The 15,671-nt window shown below is 44.0% G+C and overlaps 1 protein-coding gene across 9 annotated transcripts in view; it reads right to left on the bottom strand.

Annotated features, from left to right (window-relative positions):
• GATAD2A (GATA zinc finger domain containing 2A) overlaps nucleotides 1-15,671 on the bottom strand; it is a 116,709-nt gene that overhangs the window by 60,518 nt on the left and 40,520 nt on the right. For 4 of the 9 annotated variants that reach the window (XM_038566734.1, XM_038566732.1, XM_038566733.1 and 1 more), the window contains exon 1: nucleotides 5,475-5,569. Coding sequence is in view for 4 of the 9 variants with exons in the window: in XM_038566736.1 (XP_038422664.1) it covers nucleotides 8,458-8,472 (15 nt within the window). In the remaining 5 variants the exon portion in view is untranslated. Of the gene's footprint in view, nucleotides 1-5,474; nucleotides 5,570-8,457; nucleotides 8,553-15,471; nucleotides 15,622-15,671 lie in introns of those variants that run through there. The other 5 variants (XM_038566738.1, XM_038566735.1, XM_038566737.1 and 2 more) reach the window with 3 other exon arrangements.

Here is a 15,671-nt window from a genome sequence, read left to right on the forward strand (position 1 = left end):
GTGTCTCTCATGAATAAATAAAATCTTAAAAAAAAAAAAAAAAGGGCAATAGACATATGAAAAGATGTTCAACATTTGTCATCAGATAAATGCAAATCAAACCCACAATTAGATACTATCCCATACCCACTAGGATGGTTATAATAAAAAACAGAAAAAGAAAAGTGTTGTCAAGGATGTGGAGAAACTGGAAGTTTCATACATTGTTGACAGGAACATAAAATGTTGCAGTGATGTGGGTAACAGTCTTGACAGTCTCTTAAAAGTTAAATACAAAAAAAAAAAAAAAAAGTTAAATACAGCATTACCATATGACCTAGAAATTCTACTGCTAGGTATATAAGAGATGTGAAAACATATTCACAGAAAAACTTACATACAAATGTTAAAAGCAGCACTATTCACAATAGTTAACAAATAGAATCAACCCAAATGCCCATCAACATCCATGGGCTGTGATACATCCCATACAATGAAATATTATTCGCTCATAAAAAGGAATGAAGTTCTGATTCATGTCATAATGTGGATGAAAATACTGTGTTGAATGAGAGCAGCCAGATAAAAAGGCCACATAGAATAAAAAAAGATTCCATTTATATGAAATGCCCAGAACAGGCAAATCCATGGAGACATAAAGTAGATGAGTGGTTGCCAGGGCCCTGAAGGGCACAGAGGTAGAGTGGGGAGTGACCGCTAATGGGTACAGATTCTTTTGAGGATAAAAACATTCCGGAATTTGACAGAAATGGTTATCATACAATATTGTGAGTGTATTAAATGCCACTGCAACTGTACACTTTGAAATGGTTAAACTGGTGAATTTTAGGTTCTGTAAATCAACCATACAGTTCTCAGTGTCTTAAGTCACAACAAACCCACCACACAGGTGGGAACTAAACTGCCTCCAAGCAAAAGAGCTAATGCCTAGAAGCAAGGCCATGTGGGCAAAGATCAATTTAGCAATGGGGAGTCAAGGCAAAGAGAGCAAGGTCTCAGACAATTGGGGTCACACAACTAACACCAGCAGAACATGATTTAAGTCAAGTTCATTACAGACTTCACACTGCCTAAAACCAAAACAACACACACTATGGTTTTAGATTAACACACTCCCAGGAATGTGCCACCCGCCTCAGTCTTACAGGTGTTTTACTCATTCATTCATCCAAATAACTGCCTGGTTTCTACCAGGAACCAGGGGCTGACTGGTCCAACATGGACACTCCTGGGGGGTTCCAATGACAGGCCTCCTTCCAGGAAACCCTGGGAAGATACACAAGGAGGCGGGTGGGCGGACAGTGGACACAGAGTGAGGTCCCTTCCACTCTGAGAGTTGCAGTGATCCCAGGATCAAACCATCTACTTTATCCACTCCTGATTGCCTATGGCTGCTATGGACAGATGAGGAGAGATTGTTTTCTAATCAAAAATATATCATGTCACAAAACAAAGTATAGAATATCATAGTCAAAGTATTGAGGTAAAGAAGCACATGTAGTGATAAAATGAGAACTCCAAGTACTGGGAAGGGAAGCCAGAGGTTCAGGGAAAGGAAAGTGCCATCAGCATTACAGTGCATCAGGTAGAAACCAGAATGCCTGATTCGCCTCAGTTTCCTTACCTGTGAAATGGGAATAGCACCCAGGCTATCACTAATGCTCTCTGAAGGCTCCATGAAAGGTAGCTGTGAGTATTATTACAGAAAGGTTATAATCAGGCTATTCCACCTGACAGGCCTCCAGCCACAGACCCTCACAACAATTCCAGCATCGCTGCTGAAGGTTTTCTGCTTGAATTTAACCAAAAGAGGCCACCACCCTCACTTTTATAAACTGCTCTTTCTCTTTGGTGACATATGCCACAAAGCTCCCTGAGTGAATGCCTAGGTTAAGCCCATTTTTCAAATTTTTGATCATGGAAAACTGCAAACATACCCACAGAAGTAGCAAGAGCGTGACTCATAGTGCACATGCACTATCCAGGCTGTAGGTCTTCCACACTTAGCCTTCCCCACACTCTATAACCTCATGTGAAGCAATTTCTACACAGCATTCATTTTATGAAGGACCTGGTCCGTATTTATCTCTACAACACGAACAAATAACAATCTCATGAGCTAACTTCCAATAATTTAACAAAAAGCATTTCTCAATCTCCATCAGTCATGTTCAGTTGAAATCTATAGGTACCCACCAACCTTTCCTTTCAACCATACATTTATTTATCCTGTTTCCCACCGTCAGGTTTGCTGATGGCATCCCTGTGGTATAATGCAACATGCCCGTAATTTACTATCAACTAGATTTTGAGGCCCAACCAAGCACACATCATTCCTAAAGCACACACACCCTTCTTGGGAACAGGCAGCCACTGAGGATAAGTGTCTGAAAAAAAAATTTTTTTTTTTTAAGATTTATTTATTCATGAGAGACACAGAGAGAGGCAGTGATATAGGCAGAGAGAGAAGCAGGCTCCCCACAGGGAACCTAATGTGGGACTTGATCCCAGGACCCAGGGATCACCACCTGAGCCAAAGACAGATGCTCAACCACTAAGCCACCCAGGAAGCCCAGGTGCCTGAAAATTTATAAGCTTATAATCCCATCTTTTTAAAGATTTTATTTATTTATTCATGAGACACACACACACACACAGAGGCAGAGACACAGGCCGAAGGAGAAGCAGGCTGCATGCAGGGAGCCTGATGTGGGACTTGATCCTGGGACTCCAGGATCACGCCCTGGGCCAAAGTCAGGCACTAGACCGCTGAGCCACCCAGGAATTCCCAATCCCATCATTTCAATTAGCCAGAATGTGTTAATAGTTGCACTATCCACTAGCCACATGTGGCCATTTAAATAGGCTAAAATTAAAATGAAAATTTGACTTCTTTGAACTATTCCAGGTGCCACAATGGACAGTGAGGGTACAGAGAGTTCTACGAAGTTCTGTAGAGCAGCACTGACCTGTGAGGGGAACTTGTTCTCACCCACTATTTTGTTCCTCAAGAATTCAGTCCATAGAAAAGAGAAAGGATAAATGCTAATTTCTCTCCATTTATCAGTTTCTGAAATAAACTGGTTCCCTAGCACTTTCCAAAGGGGACCAGTGAGTTTCTTCCTCTCCTGTGAGCACCAACATAAATAAACCTGTGGATTTATTTTATTAACACATCTGATGCTCCAACTCAGTAATCCATTCTTATGGGACACCTGTCCCATCCTTGGTAGTCTTATACAATCAGGATATTTCCAATGTAAATTCAGAATTAAAACATTTTAACTTAAGTGCTTTGATTTTATACTCGTATTTTTCTTTGGTACTGAAAATTCTGGTTCTTATAGACAATAGTTACTTGCTTTCTCCTATAATACAGTTGTCCCCACTTATCCACCATTTCAGTTACCTGCGACCAATCACGGTCCAGGAGTGGATGATCCTCTGGCATACCATTAGAAGTCAATAGTAGCTTAATGCTATGTCACAATGTCTACATCATTCACCTCACTTCATCCCCTCTCACATAGGCATTTTATCATCTCACATCATCCCAAGAAGGGTGAGTACAGTACTAAGATATTTTGAGAGAGAGACACCACGTTCCACAACTTTTATTTCAGTATACCCATAATAGTTCTATTATTAGTTATTGTTGTCAATTTCTTACTGGCCCTAACTTATATATTAAATTTTATCATAAGTATATATGTATAGGAAAATTCATAGTATATACAGGGTTTGACAATCTCTGCATTTTCAAGCATCCCATCAAGGATGGTCCTGGAAAATATCCTTGTAGGGAAGGGGGCACTACTGTATATAACACTAAGACTATTGGTATTATTAACCTAAAACCAAAAAGAATTCCTAAAATAGTTAATGATTTTTTAAAAGAAGTTTTTACCCTTATGGCATATCACACTAAAACGCTTACAGTCTAACTACAATGTTTAAAAAGTCTAGGGGATTCCTGGGTGGCTCAGCAGTTCAGCACCTGCCTTTGGCCCAGGGCGTGATCCTGGAGTCCTGGGATCGAGTCCCGCATCAGGCTCCTGGCAGGGAGCCTGCTTCTCCCTCTGCCTGTGTCTCTGCCTCTATCTATGTCCATCATGAATAAATAAATAAAATCTTAAAAAAAAAAAAAAAAAAAAAGTCTAGCAAAGGAAATCCTCTCTCAGAGGTCAAGTCACCAATTTAAGTCACAACTGACATACACCTAGATTCATATAAATTTCCTTTTGTTTTTTTAGGGGCTGCTTCTCTTCCCCTCCTCATAACATGCGCCATACTTTTGTTTATAATTATGTAAAACACCCATCTGGTACTACATAGAAAAGAAAGCCAGAGACATCTTCTGGTAACCTTGTCCCCTCTCAGCCCTCCTCCCAGAAATGACTATGTTCATTTATGGTTTAGATTTCCTGTATTTAAAAATAAAATACAAGCAAACACACACACACACACACACACACACACATACATCCATAGCCCCCCACCTTTCTCTTGGATAGGTAAATGTGCTACATACATCTCTTCATCCTCCACCTTGTTTTTTCCACTTATTTCACCCTAGAAATCCTGTCACCATGACATGAGGACATCCTCCTTCCTTCCTTCAGGGGCTTGACGCCATCCCACCAGGGGATCCACCCCCATTGTCTCCAACCCCAACTGACAAACATCTAAGTCATTTCCAGTTTTGCTACTTCAGAATGTTGTAATGAACATCCTTGTCACAATTCTTAATTTTGACACTGTATCTTTGTGATACCTTTCCAGAACTGGAATTTTTGGAGCAAAGGGTAAGCAAATCTCTAAGGAGTTGTGAACCTCTAAAAAAGCAACATATGGCAGTGCCTGATTTCCACCAACAGATTGGTATTCACCTCTGGGGACAAAAAGTCAGAAATGTTGTCTTGAGGAAGCTTTAAAGAACATTATTCTTAATATCAGAAAGACATGAGCATCTTCCATAGCTTGGTTACGGCTATCTGCATTCATGGTCTTTGTGAACTGTTTTTCTATAAGCCATACTCATTTTTAATCCTTAACACCCAACATAAGGCTAGTCATTCAGCACATGAGCAGTGTGCTCAACAAACAGAGCTCCTGACAAGCAAAACTTGAAGGGTGGATGCTACATCCAAACCCATTAGCCTAAGCAGGCAGTCTGACCCAAGGCGTGCACACATGCAACTGCATACAAGGTGGGGCATTGTGTGGGGGCTGTGTGTATACCTTAGGGCTCCCTGGGAGCCTACCCTCCTCCTCATCTGTGCCCATTGAGTCCTGAGTGGCAGGAATGGGGAGACCCTAGCTGATCACAAGCCATGATTTAACTGAAAAGTGGGTGTGAGGTGGTATTAACCAGAGAAAACCCAAAATCAATCAATTTGCTGAGGTGACTTATATCCCACAACAAAAAGTATAAGCTGGGGGATCCCTGGGTGGCTCAGTGGTTTAGCGCCTGCCTTGGGCTCAGGGCGTGATGCTGGATTCCCAGGATCGAGTCCCACGTCGGGCTCCCTATGGGAGCCTGCTTCTCCCTCTGCCTGTATCTCCGCCTCTCTCTCTGTGTCTCTCATGAATAAATAAAATCTTTAAAAAGATAAAAAAGATAAAAGATAAAAAGATTTTAAAATTTTAAAAATCTTTTAAAAAGTATAAGCTGACATATTTATAAATCTTAAGAAATTCAAGAGTGTTTTTGCCTGTCTGACATTAGCCATCACATGCCATAACTGTTCATAGACTGTCCCTTTCCCATCAAGCCCCTCCATGCACTGGATGGGGAGGGCAGGGTCAGAAAGAATACCTAGGATGACTTCCAGGAGTTTAAATTCCCAAACCAACTGCTTCTAATGCTATGGGAAGCAGATTTCTTTCTTTCTTTTTCTCTTTCTTTCCTCTTTTCCATTCATTCATTCATTCATTCAGCAAGTACTTACTACTTCTGAGTTAACCAAGGACAGGAAAGAGGCAGGAGCACCTACCCTAGGACTTCAGAGAACCCTAAGCCAGCCCACTGCCTTCAGAAAATGACCTGAGCTATAGGACAAAGGCAATCACTAACTCCAGTGGGCTGGCCTTCAAATGAGACCTTTTTCAGATGTAAAGTTCTTTGATTTTTTTTTAAAGATTTATTTATTTATGATAGACAGAGAGAGAGAGAGAGAGAGAGAGAGGCAGAGACACAGGAGGAGGGAGAAGCAGGCTCCACGCAGGGAGCCCGACAAGGGACTCGATCCCGGGACTCCAGGATCGCGCCCTGGGCCAAAGGCAGGCACTAAACCGCTGAGCCACCCAGGAATCCCCAAGTTCTTTGATTTTTAAACACTAATGTCTAAAGGTAGCCTGTCAATACCCAAGTGCCAGGCCCACTCTGGGATGTCCCACTACTCCACAGCACCAGGTAACAAGCCACCAGAACCAGGTAACAAGTATCATCAACACTGATGATCCTCAACTAGCTCTAAGAAACCAGCACAGATTTTAGGTCACTTCTGTCTCCAGAAAACCCTGGGAGCCTCAGGCAGTGCTGGGGAATACAGAATGGTGCAGGTGTCATGACAACAGTCTGTCAGGTCCTCAAAAAGTTCAACCGTTACCATATGACCCAGCAATTCCACTCCTAGGTATATACTCAAAGGAATCAAAAACACATCCACACAAATTGTATACACAAATGTTTATAGCAGCACTATTCACAATTGCCAAAAAGTAGAAACAGCCCAAATTTATCCCAGATGAATGAATAAGTGGTCCTTCCATGTAACGGAATTACTACTCAGCCATAAAAGAGCATGAAGCAATGAATCATGCTACAACGTGGATGAACCTCAAAAACTACAACGAGAGAAGCCAGACACACAAGGTTATATATCATGTGACTCGGTTGATAGGAAATGTTCAGAACAGGCAAATGCATAGACACAAAGCAGATTAGAGGGAGAGGGAGGATAAGGAGTGACAGCTAATGAGGATGGAGTTTCTTTTTGGGGTATAAGTGTTCTGGAACTAGATAGAGGTGATGGTTGTACAACTTTTATATATACAAAAAAACAAAAACACTAAATTATATACTATAAATGTGTGAACTGTATGGTAGACAAATTATATCTTGAGTGTTTAAAAACATTTTTTAAAGCACTGGTAAAGCTTGTTTTTGTCAGGAAAGCATTCTGGAAATATTTTCCCACTACCAGGATACTTGACCATGTTCATGGGTTTTGGTTTTTGTTTTGTTTTTTTGCTAGATGTAAATAAGAGCTATAAACCAATCCCAACTCTCGCCAAGAAGCAGGTGAATCGGGCAGCCTGGGTGGCTCAGCGGTTTAGTGCTGCCTTCAGCCCAGGGTGTGATCCTGGAGACCCAGGATCGAGTCCCACGTCAGGCACCTTGCAAGGAGCCTGCTTCTCCCTCTGCTTCTTCTCTCTCTCTCCTGTGTTTCTCATGAATAAATAAATAAAATCTTAAAAAAAAAAAAAGGGGCAGGTGAATCCAGGTGTGACTGGTTCTCACCCTATGCAGCTTTGGCGCTGTTATAGGGGCGTACACTCTCCTCAGCAAGTCACCAGCTGGCTGGCCTATAAGAGGAAGCAGCTGACCAACCGAGGAGGTCTCCAAGCTGCCTTCTAGGTTCTAACTCTCAGTTCTACATTATTCTCCAGATAGACAGTCCTGGGCCAAAATGTGACTGGCCAGACAACAATCCCACCCAGGTGTCAAGATCTGTCCTGCTGGGTTCTGATAGCCCTTGAGAGTCAACTTGAGAGCCCTAAGCAGGGGGTGAGACCGGCTCAGTTTCCTCACAGGCGTGCTTAAGTAGGGGTGAGCAGTTCCAAGCACCAGTGCAGGGGCCTGTGCCACTGACAGTGGTCAGGGTAAAATTCTATCATTTTGGTCACTGTTGGGAAATCACAAAAATGGCCTGAGGGCAAAGGCCACCTGACCAGGATTATCCTCTACTCCTGATACTCCCAGGAAGGTTTATTCCATTCAGGCCTGGGCTTTTCAAGTGAACCCTGAGACACAAAGGGAGAGCAAATGGCCTCCCTGGAAGCAACAGGCAGGGCCTGGGTGATCCCATGGTGACAGCCCAGTACACAGTCCTAGAGGGACTTGCCTCCCTCCATTTCCTCTAGGAGGTGGCTATAAGCATCTGAAGCAGTGCTTAGTTTCTTTCTTTCTTTTTTTTTTTTAAAGATTTCATTTTATTTATTCATAAGAGACACAGAGAAAAAGAGACACAGGCAGAGGGAGAAGCAGGCACCATGCAGAGAGCCTGATGTGGGACTCCAGGATCATGCCCTGGGCTGAAGGCAGGTGGCAAACCGCTAGAGCTACCCAGGGATCCCCACAGTGCTTAGTTTCAAATGTCCATGGAGCTGATTGAGGCTTGCTGGGCAAATTAAGAGTCTTCCTTCCACAGGTACTGGATCCCAAACACTCACCTGGCTTCTGTGCATGGGAGGCCTGGTCCTACCAGCTGGCCATGGCGGCAGCTACGTCAAAGGCAACTTGTGTCAACGTGCTGACCAACCTGAAGGACAGAAAAAGAAATACTGAGTTTCCAAGGCAAGTTTCTGAAATATATAGACAATTTTCAGTGTCCCCCACCCCTGTAATTACATAGCAAAATTTTATATTTCAACCACAGCTATGCCTCTGCTACCTTCCACAGGGGGGCAGGCTGAGGAAATAAATTTCTATCACTCTCTGACCTATGACCTGATATAGTACTAACCAATAAACACTAGCACCCAAAAAACTGACTACAGCAATATGGACATAGATAAGAGGTGGTAATAAACAGCCACATGCCAATATACTGAATACACAGAAAATGGGTCAATGTTTTGGTTACAACAGTAATAACATTAACAGCAGAAATAGTTATATCTAGAATTTAATAGGTACTCAGTAGTGAGTTCCAGTTACCATGCTAAAACGCCCTATCTCTTTGAATCCCCAAGACAATCTTAGGGTTATGCAATCATTTCCGTTTTACACATAAAGGAACCGATTTGTGTAATATTCAGGAATTTGCCCCGAATCACCCAGGTCTCCCTCTACAGACATGACCCTCTTTGCTCCCTGGTCCAAACCACCCACCATTCCAAGCAGTGTAGGGTTTGCCTTCAAAAAGATGAAGATGCAGTGTGCCTGCAACCTGGCAGACTTTACCTCCAAAGGGCAACTCAAAGTTTTATGCTGAGGATCATTTTCACAGGGATTATAAAACAACTGCCCAGTGAGAAAGAGCGAGCTGCCTGTTTTACAGACAGGAAAATTAAGGATCAAGAATGTTCAGAACTCTCTCAAGGTCATAGAGACAACGTGGCCCCAGGACTTCCCCCTCTTTTGTGACATCAGACATGCAGGGCTCCACCCACAGAGGCTAAACCTAGAGAACCAGCCAAATCCCAGGGCAGTGCTGTCAGTTGTAGCTTGCAGAATACTGTATCACCTCAGTTGTCATTCTTTGCGCCCACATGACTACCAGGAGCTTGGCTCTGATATGAAACCTTTATTTTTAAACTGGGTTCACAGCAATTCACAGTTCATGGATAGTGAGAAACACTTCCACAGGAGAACTTGCAAAATAAGCAAGTATCAGTGAACTCTATGGAAAGACCTTTGGGCACCAAGGAGCACATGGCATCCTCCTCCGTGAGGCCCAGCACTAGCTGCAGCCACCACCTGGGCTAGTTCCTGGGGAGGGGGGTACTTCCTGTCGCTGTTTCTTGGCCCCATTCAGAACAACAACAACAAAAAAAAACCAGTGGACATTGTTAATCCTAGTTCTTTCAGATCTCCTGAGCCATGGCCTCACTCTGCCACAAAGAGGGAACACCTACCCTGAATCTTCAGAAATAGGGTCAATACAAGTCAGCAATATTTCCACACAGATTTTTAAAAATCCATTTAAAATAGCATAAATATGAAATACTTAAATTTTTAAAGAAACCAAAATTTAGGGTGGCTCAGCGGTTTAGCGCCGCCATCAGTCCAGAGCGTGATCCTGGAGACAGGGATTGAGTCCCACATCAGGCTCCCTGTATGGAGCCTGCTTCTCCCTCTGCCTGTGTCTCTGCCCCCCCCCCCCCCCATGAGTAAATAAATAAAACCTTAAAAGAAATGTACCCTTATTTATTTTGGAATAAATAGGGCACACACAGAGGAAAGGGCAGAGGGAGAGGAGAGAACCCTTGGGCAGACTCCCAACTGAGTGCAGACCCAAAGTGGGGCTCTGTCCCAGGATCCTAAGATCATGACCTAAGCCAAAATCAAGAGTCAGACACTTAACCAACACCACCCAGGCACCCCAGGATATGTTTAATTTTTTAAAAGATGTTCAAGGCCTATAAAAATGCAACTACAATAAGACATCACTGAGAGAAATGAAGGAAAATCTAAATGGAGATGTCTTGTCCATAGGTGTCAATACACCCCCAAATTGATCCAGATTGAATACAGTCCCAATAAAAAATCCCCAGTATGTTTTTGGGTTTTTTTTTTTGTAGAAAAAACAATCTGATTCTATTTTTTTTTTTTAATTTTTAAAGATTTTTTATTTATTAGAGACAGAGAGAGAGAGAGAAACAGGCAGAGGGAGAAGCAGGCTCCATGCAGGGAGCGTGACGTGGGACTCGATCCCGGGTCTCCAGGATCACACCCTGGGCAGAAGGCAGTGCTACCGCTGAGCCACCGGGGCTGCCCAATAATCTGATTCTAAATTTACACGAAGATGCTAAGGACCTAGAATAATGAGAACAATTGAAAAAGAGGAACAAATTTGGAGGACTTACTCTATCTGATTTCAAGACTTACCATAAAACTACAGTAACCAACTGGAACCTGGGTGGTTCAGTCAGTAAAGCATCCGACTCTTGATTTTGGCTCGGGTCTCGGATCATGATCTCAGGGTTGTGAGATCAAGCCCCACATTGGGCTCTGCAATGGGCTTAGAGACTGCTTTAGATGCTCCTCTCCCTCTGCCTCTCTCAGGACAGTGTGACAAAGACTGTCAGTCAAGAGATGGATGAACAGAATATACCTATGCACCGTGTACAACTGATTTTCGACAAAGAACCAGTATCCTACTCTGCAAGACCACAAGACACACTGGACGACATTTTCTTGGACAGTTTAACCCTGCAAGGAAAAAGGCCATCTTAATGTGTCATCACAACATACAGAGTGCATCATGGGATAGAATGCAATGTCCAAGACTCTCACACTCAAACACAGCTTTCCCCATTTCAGGTCACAGCAAACCCAGTCTTTCAGCTGCTCAGATTAAAAGCTGGAGTTGTCCTCTTGATAAGACTACTCCACTATCCAGTCCATCAGGGACTGCCATTAGTCAGTCCCTGCATTTGGTTCTGCCATCAAACACATCTAAAGCCCAACAGCTTCTTGTACCTCTGCTGGGCACACCGGGTTTGGTGTTTGCTGAGTGAAGTACTATCGTCTCCTGGCCCCAGAGGACTCTCTGGTGCCCACCCTGCTCATCCCTGCCTCAGCCATTTGGCTTCCTGGTCATGCCTCCAACACATCAGGCAACCCCCTACCTTCGGGTCTTTTTATGTTTTAAACGAAATCCCAGATATTTTATCATTTTAACAATCACTTTTTCAACTGGCATCCCAAATTGAAAATGACCTTTGACAACATAACTACCACATAATAATCCCTAAATGTCAGCAAACATCCAGTTCATATTCAGCTTCACACAGTTTCTCAGAAATGTCTGTGTATGGCCTGTTCTAACAGGAGCTGCTACGGTGTTTGTACTACACCTGCTCCCTCAGCCTCAATCACTCTCACCCCACAGATGGCAGACCCTTCCATGTCCCTCCTGCTCAAGTCACTGCTCAAAATGTCTCTGCAGAGGCCCACCCTGCTCCTTCTCTCCCACAGGCCTAGCCTCCCTGCATACTCCACATTATGCAGCTACTCTGTTTGTGGACTTTCTCACCCAATAAAAACGTAAATGCCACAAGGAAAGGGGTGTCTTGTCTGCCTGATGCGTGATTTTATTTCACGCACATACCAGGTGCCTGGTAAATATTTGAATGAATGGGTGGGGATGATTTAACATTGAAGAAGTAGGAACCTATCTGAGGATCCCACACACCAACAGTCCCTCCATTCAAATTGTGTGAAATTCACAAAGGAGTGGAAACCAAGTGGAGATCACTTAGCACCATCAAAACCAGGAGCATTTCTCTGAAATAAACTGTAGTTGTTTTTTACGATACATCATCTGGACTGTTTTGCCATCCACTTGCACTGGCTCGGTTGAAAGAGCTTTTACTGTTTTTATTTCCAACCCATACATTTAAAACAGTATCAAGTAACCCTTAAGTACACAATTACCAACTCATAAGAGACTCTTCTACTCCCTTGATAAATCGTTATGGCTTGGCTTTGACCCCACACCTGGGAAAAACGCACACCCACGTGCACACACATACACACACCACCTCAACTCTGCAACCCACCCAAACACAATGATTTCTCAGTCAAAGGGAGATCACACTTGGTAAGAAGGTAGCCATGGTAATTTACATGAAATCAAGTCACTGCACTTTGGGGAACAGAAGTCCTTTGTTGCCATTTCATCCTCTCTAGCTCAGGCAAGTGAGGTTGGCTCCCTTTAAACTTGAGGGGAGGAGCACTGGCCAAGAACTGGCTGTTGTCTGGGGAACTCCAGTTCTGAGGATACGCTCCAGTTACAGTTACAGTACCCAAGGCCAACACAGGGATGGGTCTCTGGGGCCACAGTCATCTGACCACGAAGTCTGGGCTCTCCAAGGCACCCCCCCCAAGCCCTATGGAAGCTATACACCCCTGGTCTCCTTCTACCACCATCTGCACTCATCAAACATTTGTGCAATCTAAAAATTCTTCAACTGTATCTGTAACCAAATATTTACCACCCTGGCTCTAATCCAGTTCTGGAAACACAACATTAGGCCAAAACTCCAGGATGGAATCTAACAATATCCTTTCACCTTCTCCCACCTCTAAGTTCACAAAGTATACTTGGTCCATGAAAACTGAGTGCTCCTGAAGAAAAAATGTTACCCAGCCCCTCCCTGGCAAAGGTCTTAGCGACTGCACCACCAAATTATCAATGAGGGAATTCCCTGGTCAGCTCTATCAGAAAGGGAGAAACTGAGGCTGGACAACAGTAAAGCATCACAAGCAAGCCCAGAGGTCATACTGCTCCACGTGCTGGCTGGCTAGGGAATGATTAATTTGGGCCAACGATTCCACTTTCTAATCCGGGGTCTTCAAACTTGCCTGCGCTGTCCTGGCAAACAGTATTCCTGGAATACAGCCACACCCACCCAAGTATGTACTGTCCACAGCTGCTTCCATCTATAAGGCAGAACTGAGTAACAGCAACAGAGACAGTACAGCCCCAGAAGCTGAAAACATGGACTACCTGATCCTTGAAAGCAGGAGGAAACTGCAGCCCTGACAGGCTGTGCTGAGTATCAAAGGGACAGAGATGACCCAGACAGAGTGGCACACCACAACAAAAAGTCAGGACACAGGCACACCAAGGAGATGCTCCAGCTTTGTATCAGCCCCAGGGCACAAAGCAGTATCTGCTCTCTCCAAAGCATGGAGCCTCATTAACCCTATGTCCCCATGGAGTAGGGGAGAGCATGACTTGGCATACTAGAGAGGTGAAGAACCAGTCCCATGAGGGCCAAGGAGCCAGCAGTGAGGCCAGCTACACAAGCCCGTCCTTGGCAACCAGAACTGGCCTATCTCCACTGGCAAACCTAGTAGGCATCCACTGAGGTTAACAACCAGTATACGCCCTCCAGGCCCCTGATCTGCCCCTGCCTTTCTTCTCTTTGCCATGGTAAGCTATGCCTTCACTGTGAGACTGATCATCCATTCACCACACCCTACCAGTGTAGCCATTCCTAAAGCCCCTCAAGCCCCCCAATGCTTGTTAACGTCTTACCCTGACCTTCGAGGCCCTGCTTGCTTTAGGCCTACAGTGACTCTATGAAGTCATCTGACATGCATGTATATATGTATATACGCACACCACATTTCTGGCTGCAACTACACTAGCCTTGTCTCAATTCTTCATACTACCACATCTAGCCTCTACCACTGGCCCTTTGCACATAGTGTTCCCACCACTGGGAAAGCCCTTCTGTCCTCCCACTCATCCTTCAGACTCAAGCACCTGTTACTCAAGCATCCTCTCCCTTTCCAGTCCCTCCCCCATTCCTTTCTCTATTAGTGAGGACTATAGCCTCAACACTTAGCACAGCTGATCTTGACATTTGACATCCAGCATCCCATTAGGCTCTTTTCCCCAAACACTCTTGAGAAAAAGCAAAGCTCTTGTTCATCTCTTTATCCAATGCCTAATGAAACAGAAGGAGGAAATGGCATCCTCCATCAGTTATAAATACCCAACCACACTATGTTTCCACCATGGAACTGAGGCAAAAACAAAGCAATATAAATATAAACTCTACCCTTAATTAGAATAGCAAGTCAACACCAGGAAGAAGTAACATGGAGATAGGCAAGGCCACAGCACCACCACAACCTCTGGGGGGAAGCTCTCCCCACTCTCTTACGCTGCTGTTTGGAGAAAGGCAAAGAGCTCGGAGAATGGCATTCAGAGGTTCTAGAGGCCTTTACAGCCTTACATCTGGAAAGATTTCCTCTGTCACTGCTGAGAAGCATGAGCTACCCCTGCACTCATGGCACCCACACCCTATACTCCCCTCCTCCTTTCTTATCCTATCCTTAAACCCTCAGCACAGCCTTTCCAACAGATCCCTTTCCTCTCCAAGGCTTCACTCCACCATACCCCCTTTTCCTGGGCATTCCAGGAATCCCTCCCTTTCATACCACCAAACCATCCTGAATGTTCTAGCACTTCCTCCTGATGAATCATTGACTAGCTGCAGGAGCCATCGACCCCTTGGGCAGACCCTCAGGCCTTATGACTATCCTGAGGACCAAGTGACAGGCCCTGGTGCAGGAAGGCTCTCAGAAGCAACTAGCTTTACTTTGAATAGTGTGATTAATGTTGTTCCTCAAAATATTTCAACTCCTATCTAGAGTTTTCACTCTCACCCCCCGGCAGTTGCCCTGTCCAATGTCCACACAGAAGTTCAATACTTCATATAAACCCCCATATTTAAAATGTTTAGGAATCAAATGTCTATATCTATCTAGAGACTTCGGAAAACATCTGAAGTGTTAGTGTAGTTTTTAGCACTGAAGATGCTTGGTGTGTTACATTATTAAAGGACATCCTGAAGAAAATGTCACAAGAACAAAAGAGGAAATAACATCTCTGTTAATAACAAGAACCTGAGAACTGGTGTCTCCCATTCTGTGTATGTGCACCAATATGAGCTATATTAAGGAAATCAGCTGACAAATAGCCATAGGAAAACAAGAAATACCTTCAAGCTCTAAGCCAAGTAGAGAGCTCTACTGGAGCAGAAAAGACCTCAGATTGTTTCTGGACTCTGCTCTCCTAAGTCCCCTGAAGACTCTGAGTCCTGTGTCACTCCACACAGCTGGAGAATGTGTACCCAAGCCCTACCCCTAAGGAGACCAAAGAACACCTACGGAATCCCTGTGCTCCAACATTCCCAAAATG

This window comes from Canis lupus, chromosome 20 (assembly GCF_011100685.1).
Source record: "Canis lupus familiaris isolate Mischka breed German Shepherd chromosome 20, alternate assembly UU_Cfam_GSD_1.0, whole genome shotgun sequence".
Classification (NCBI taxonomy): Eukaryota; Metazoa; Chordata; class Mammalia; order Carnivora; family Canidae; genus Canis; species Canis lupus.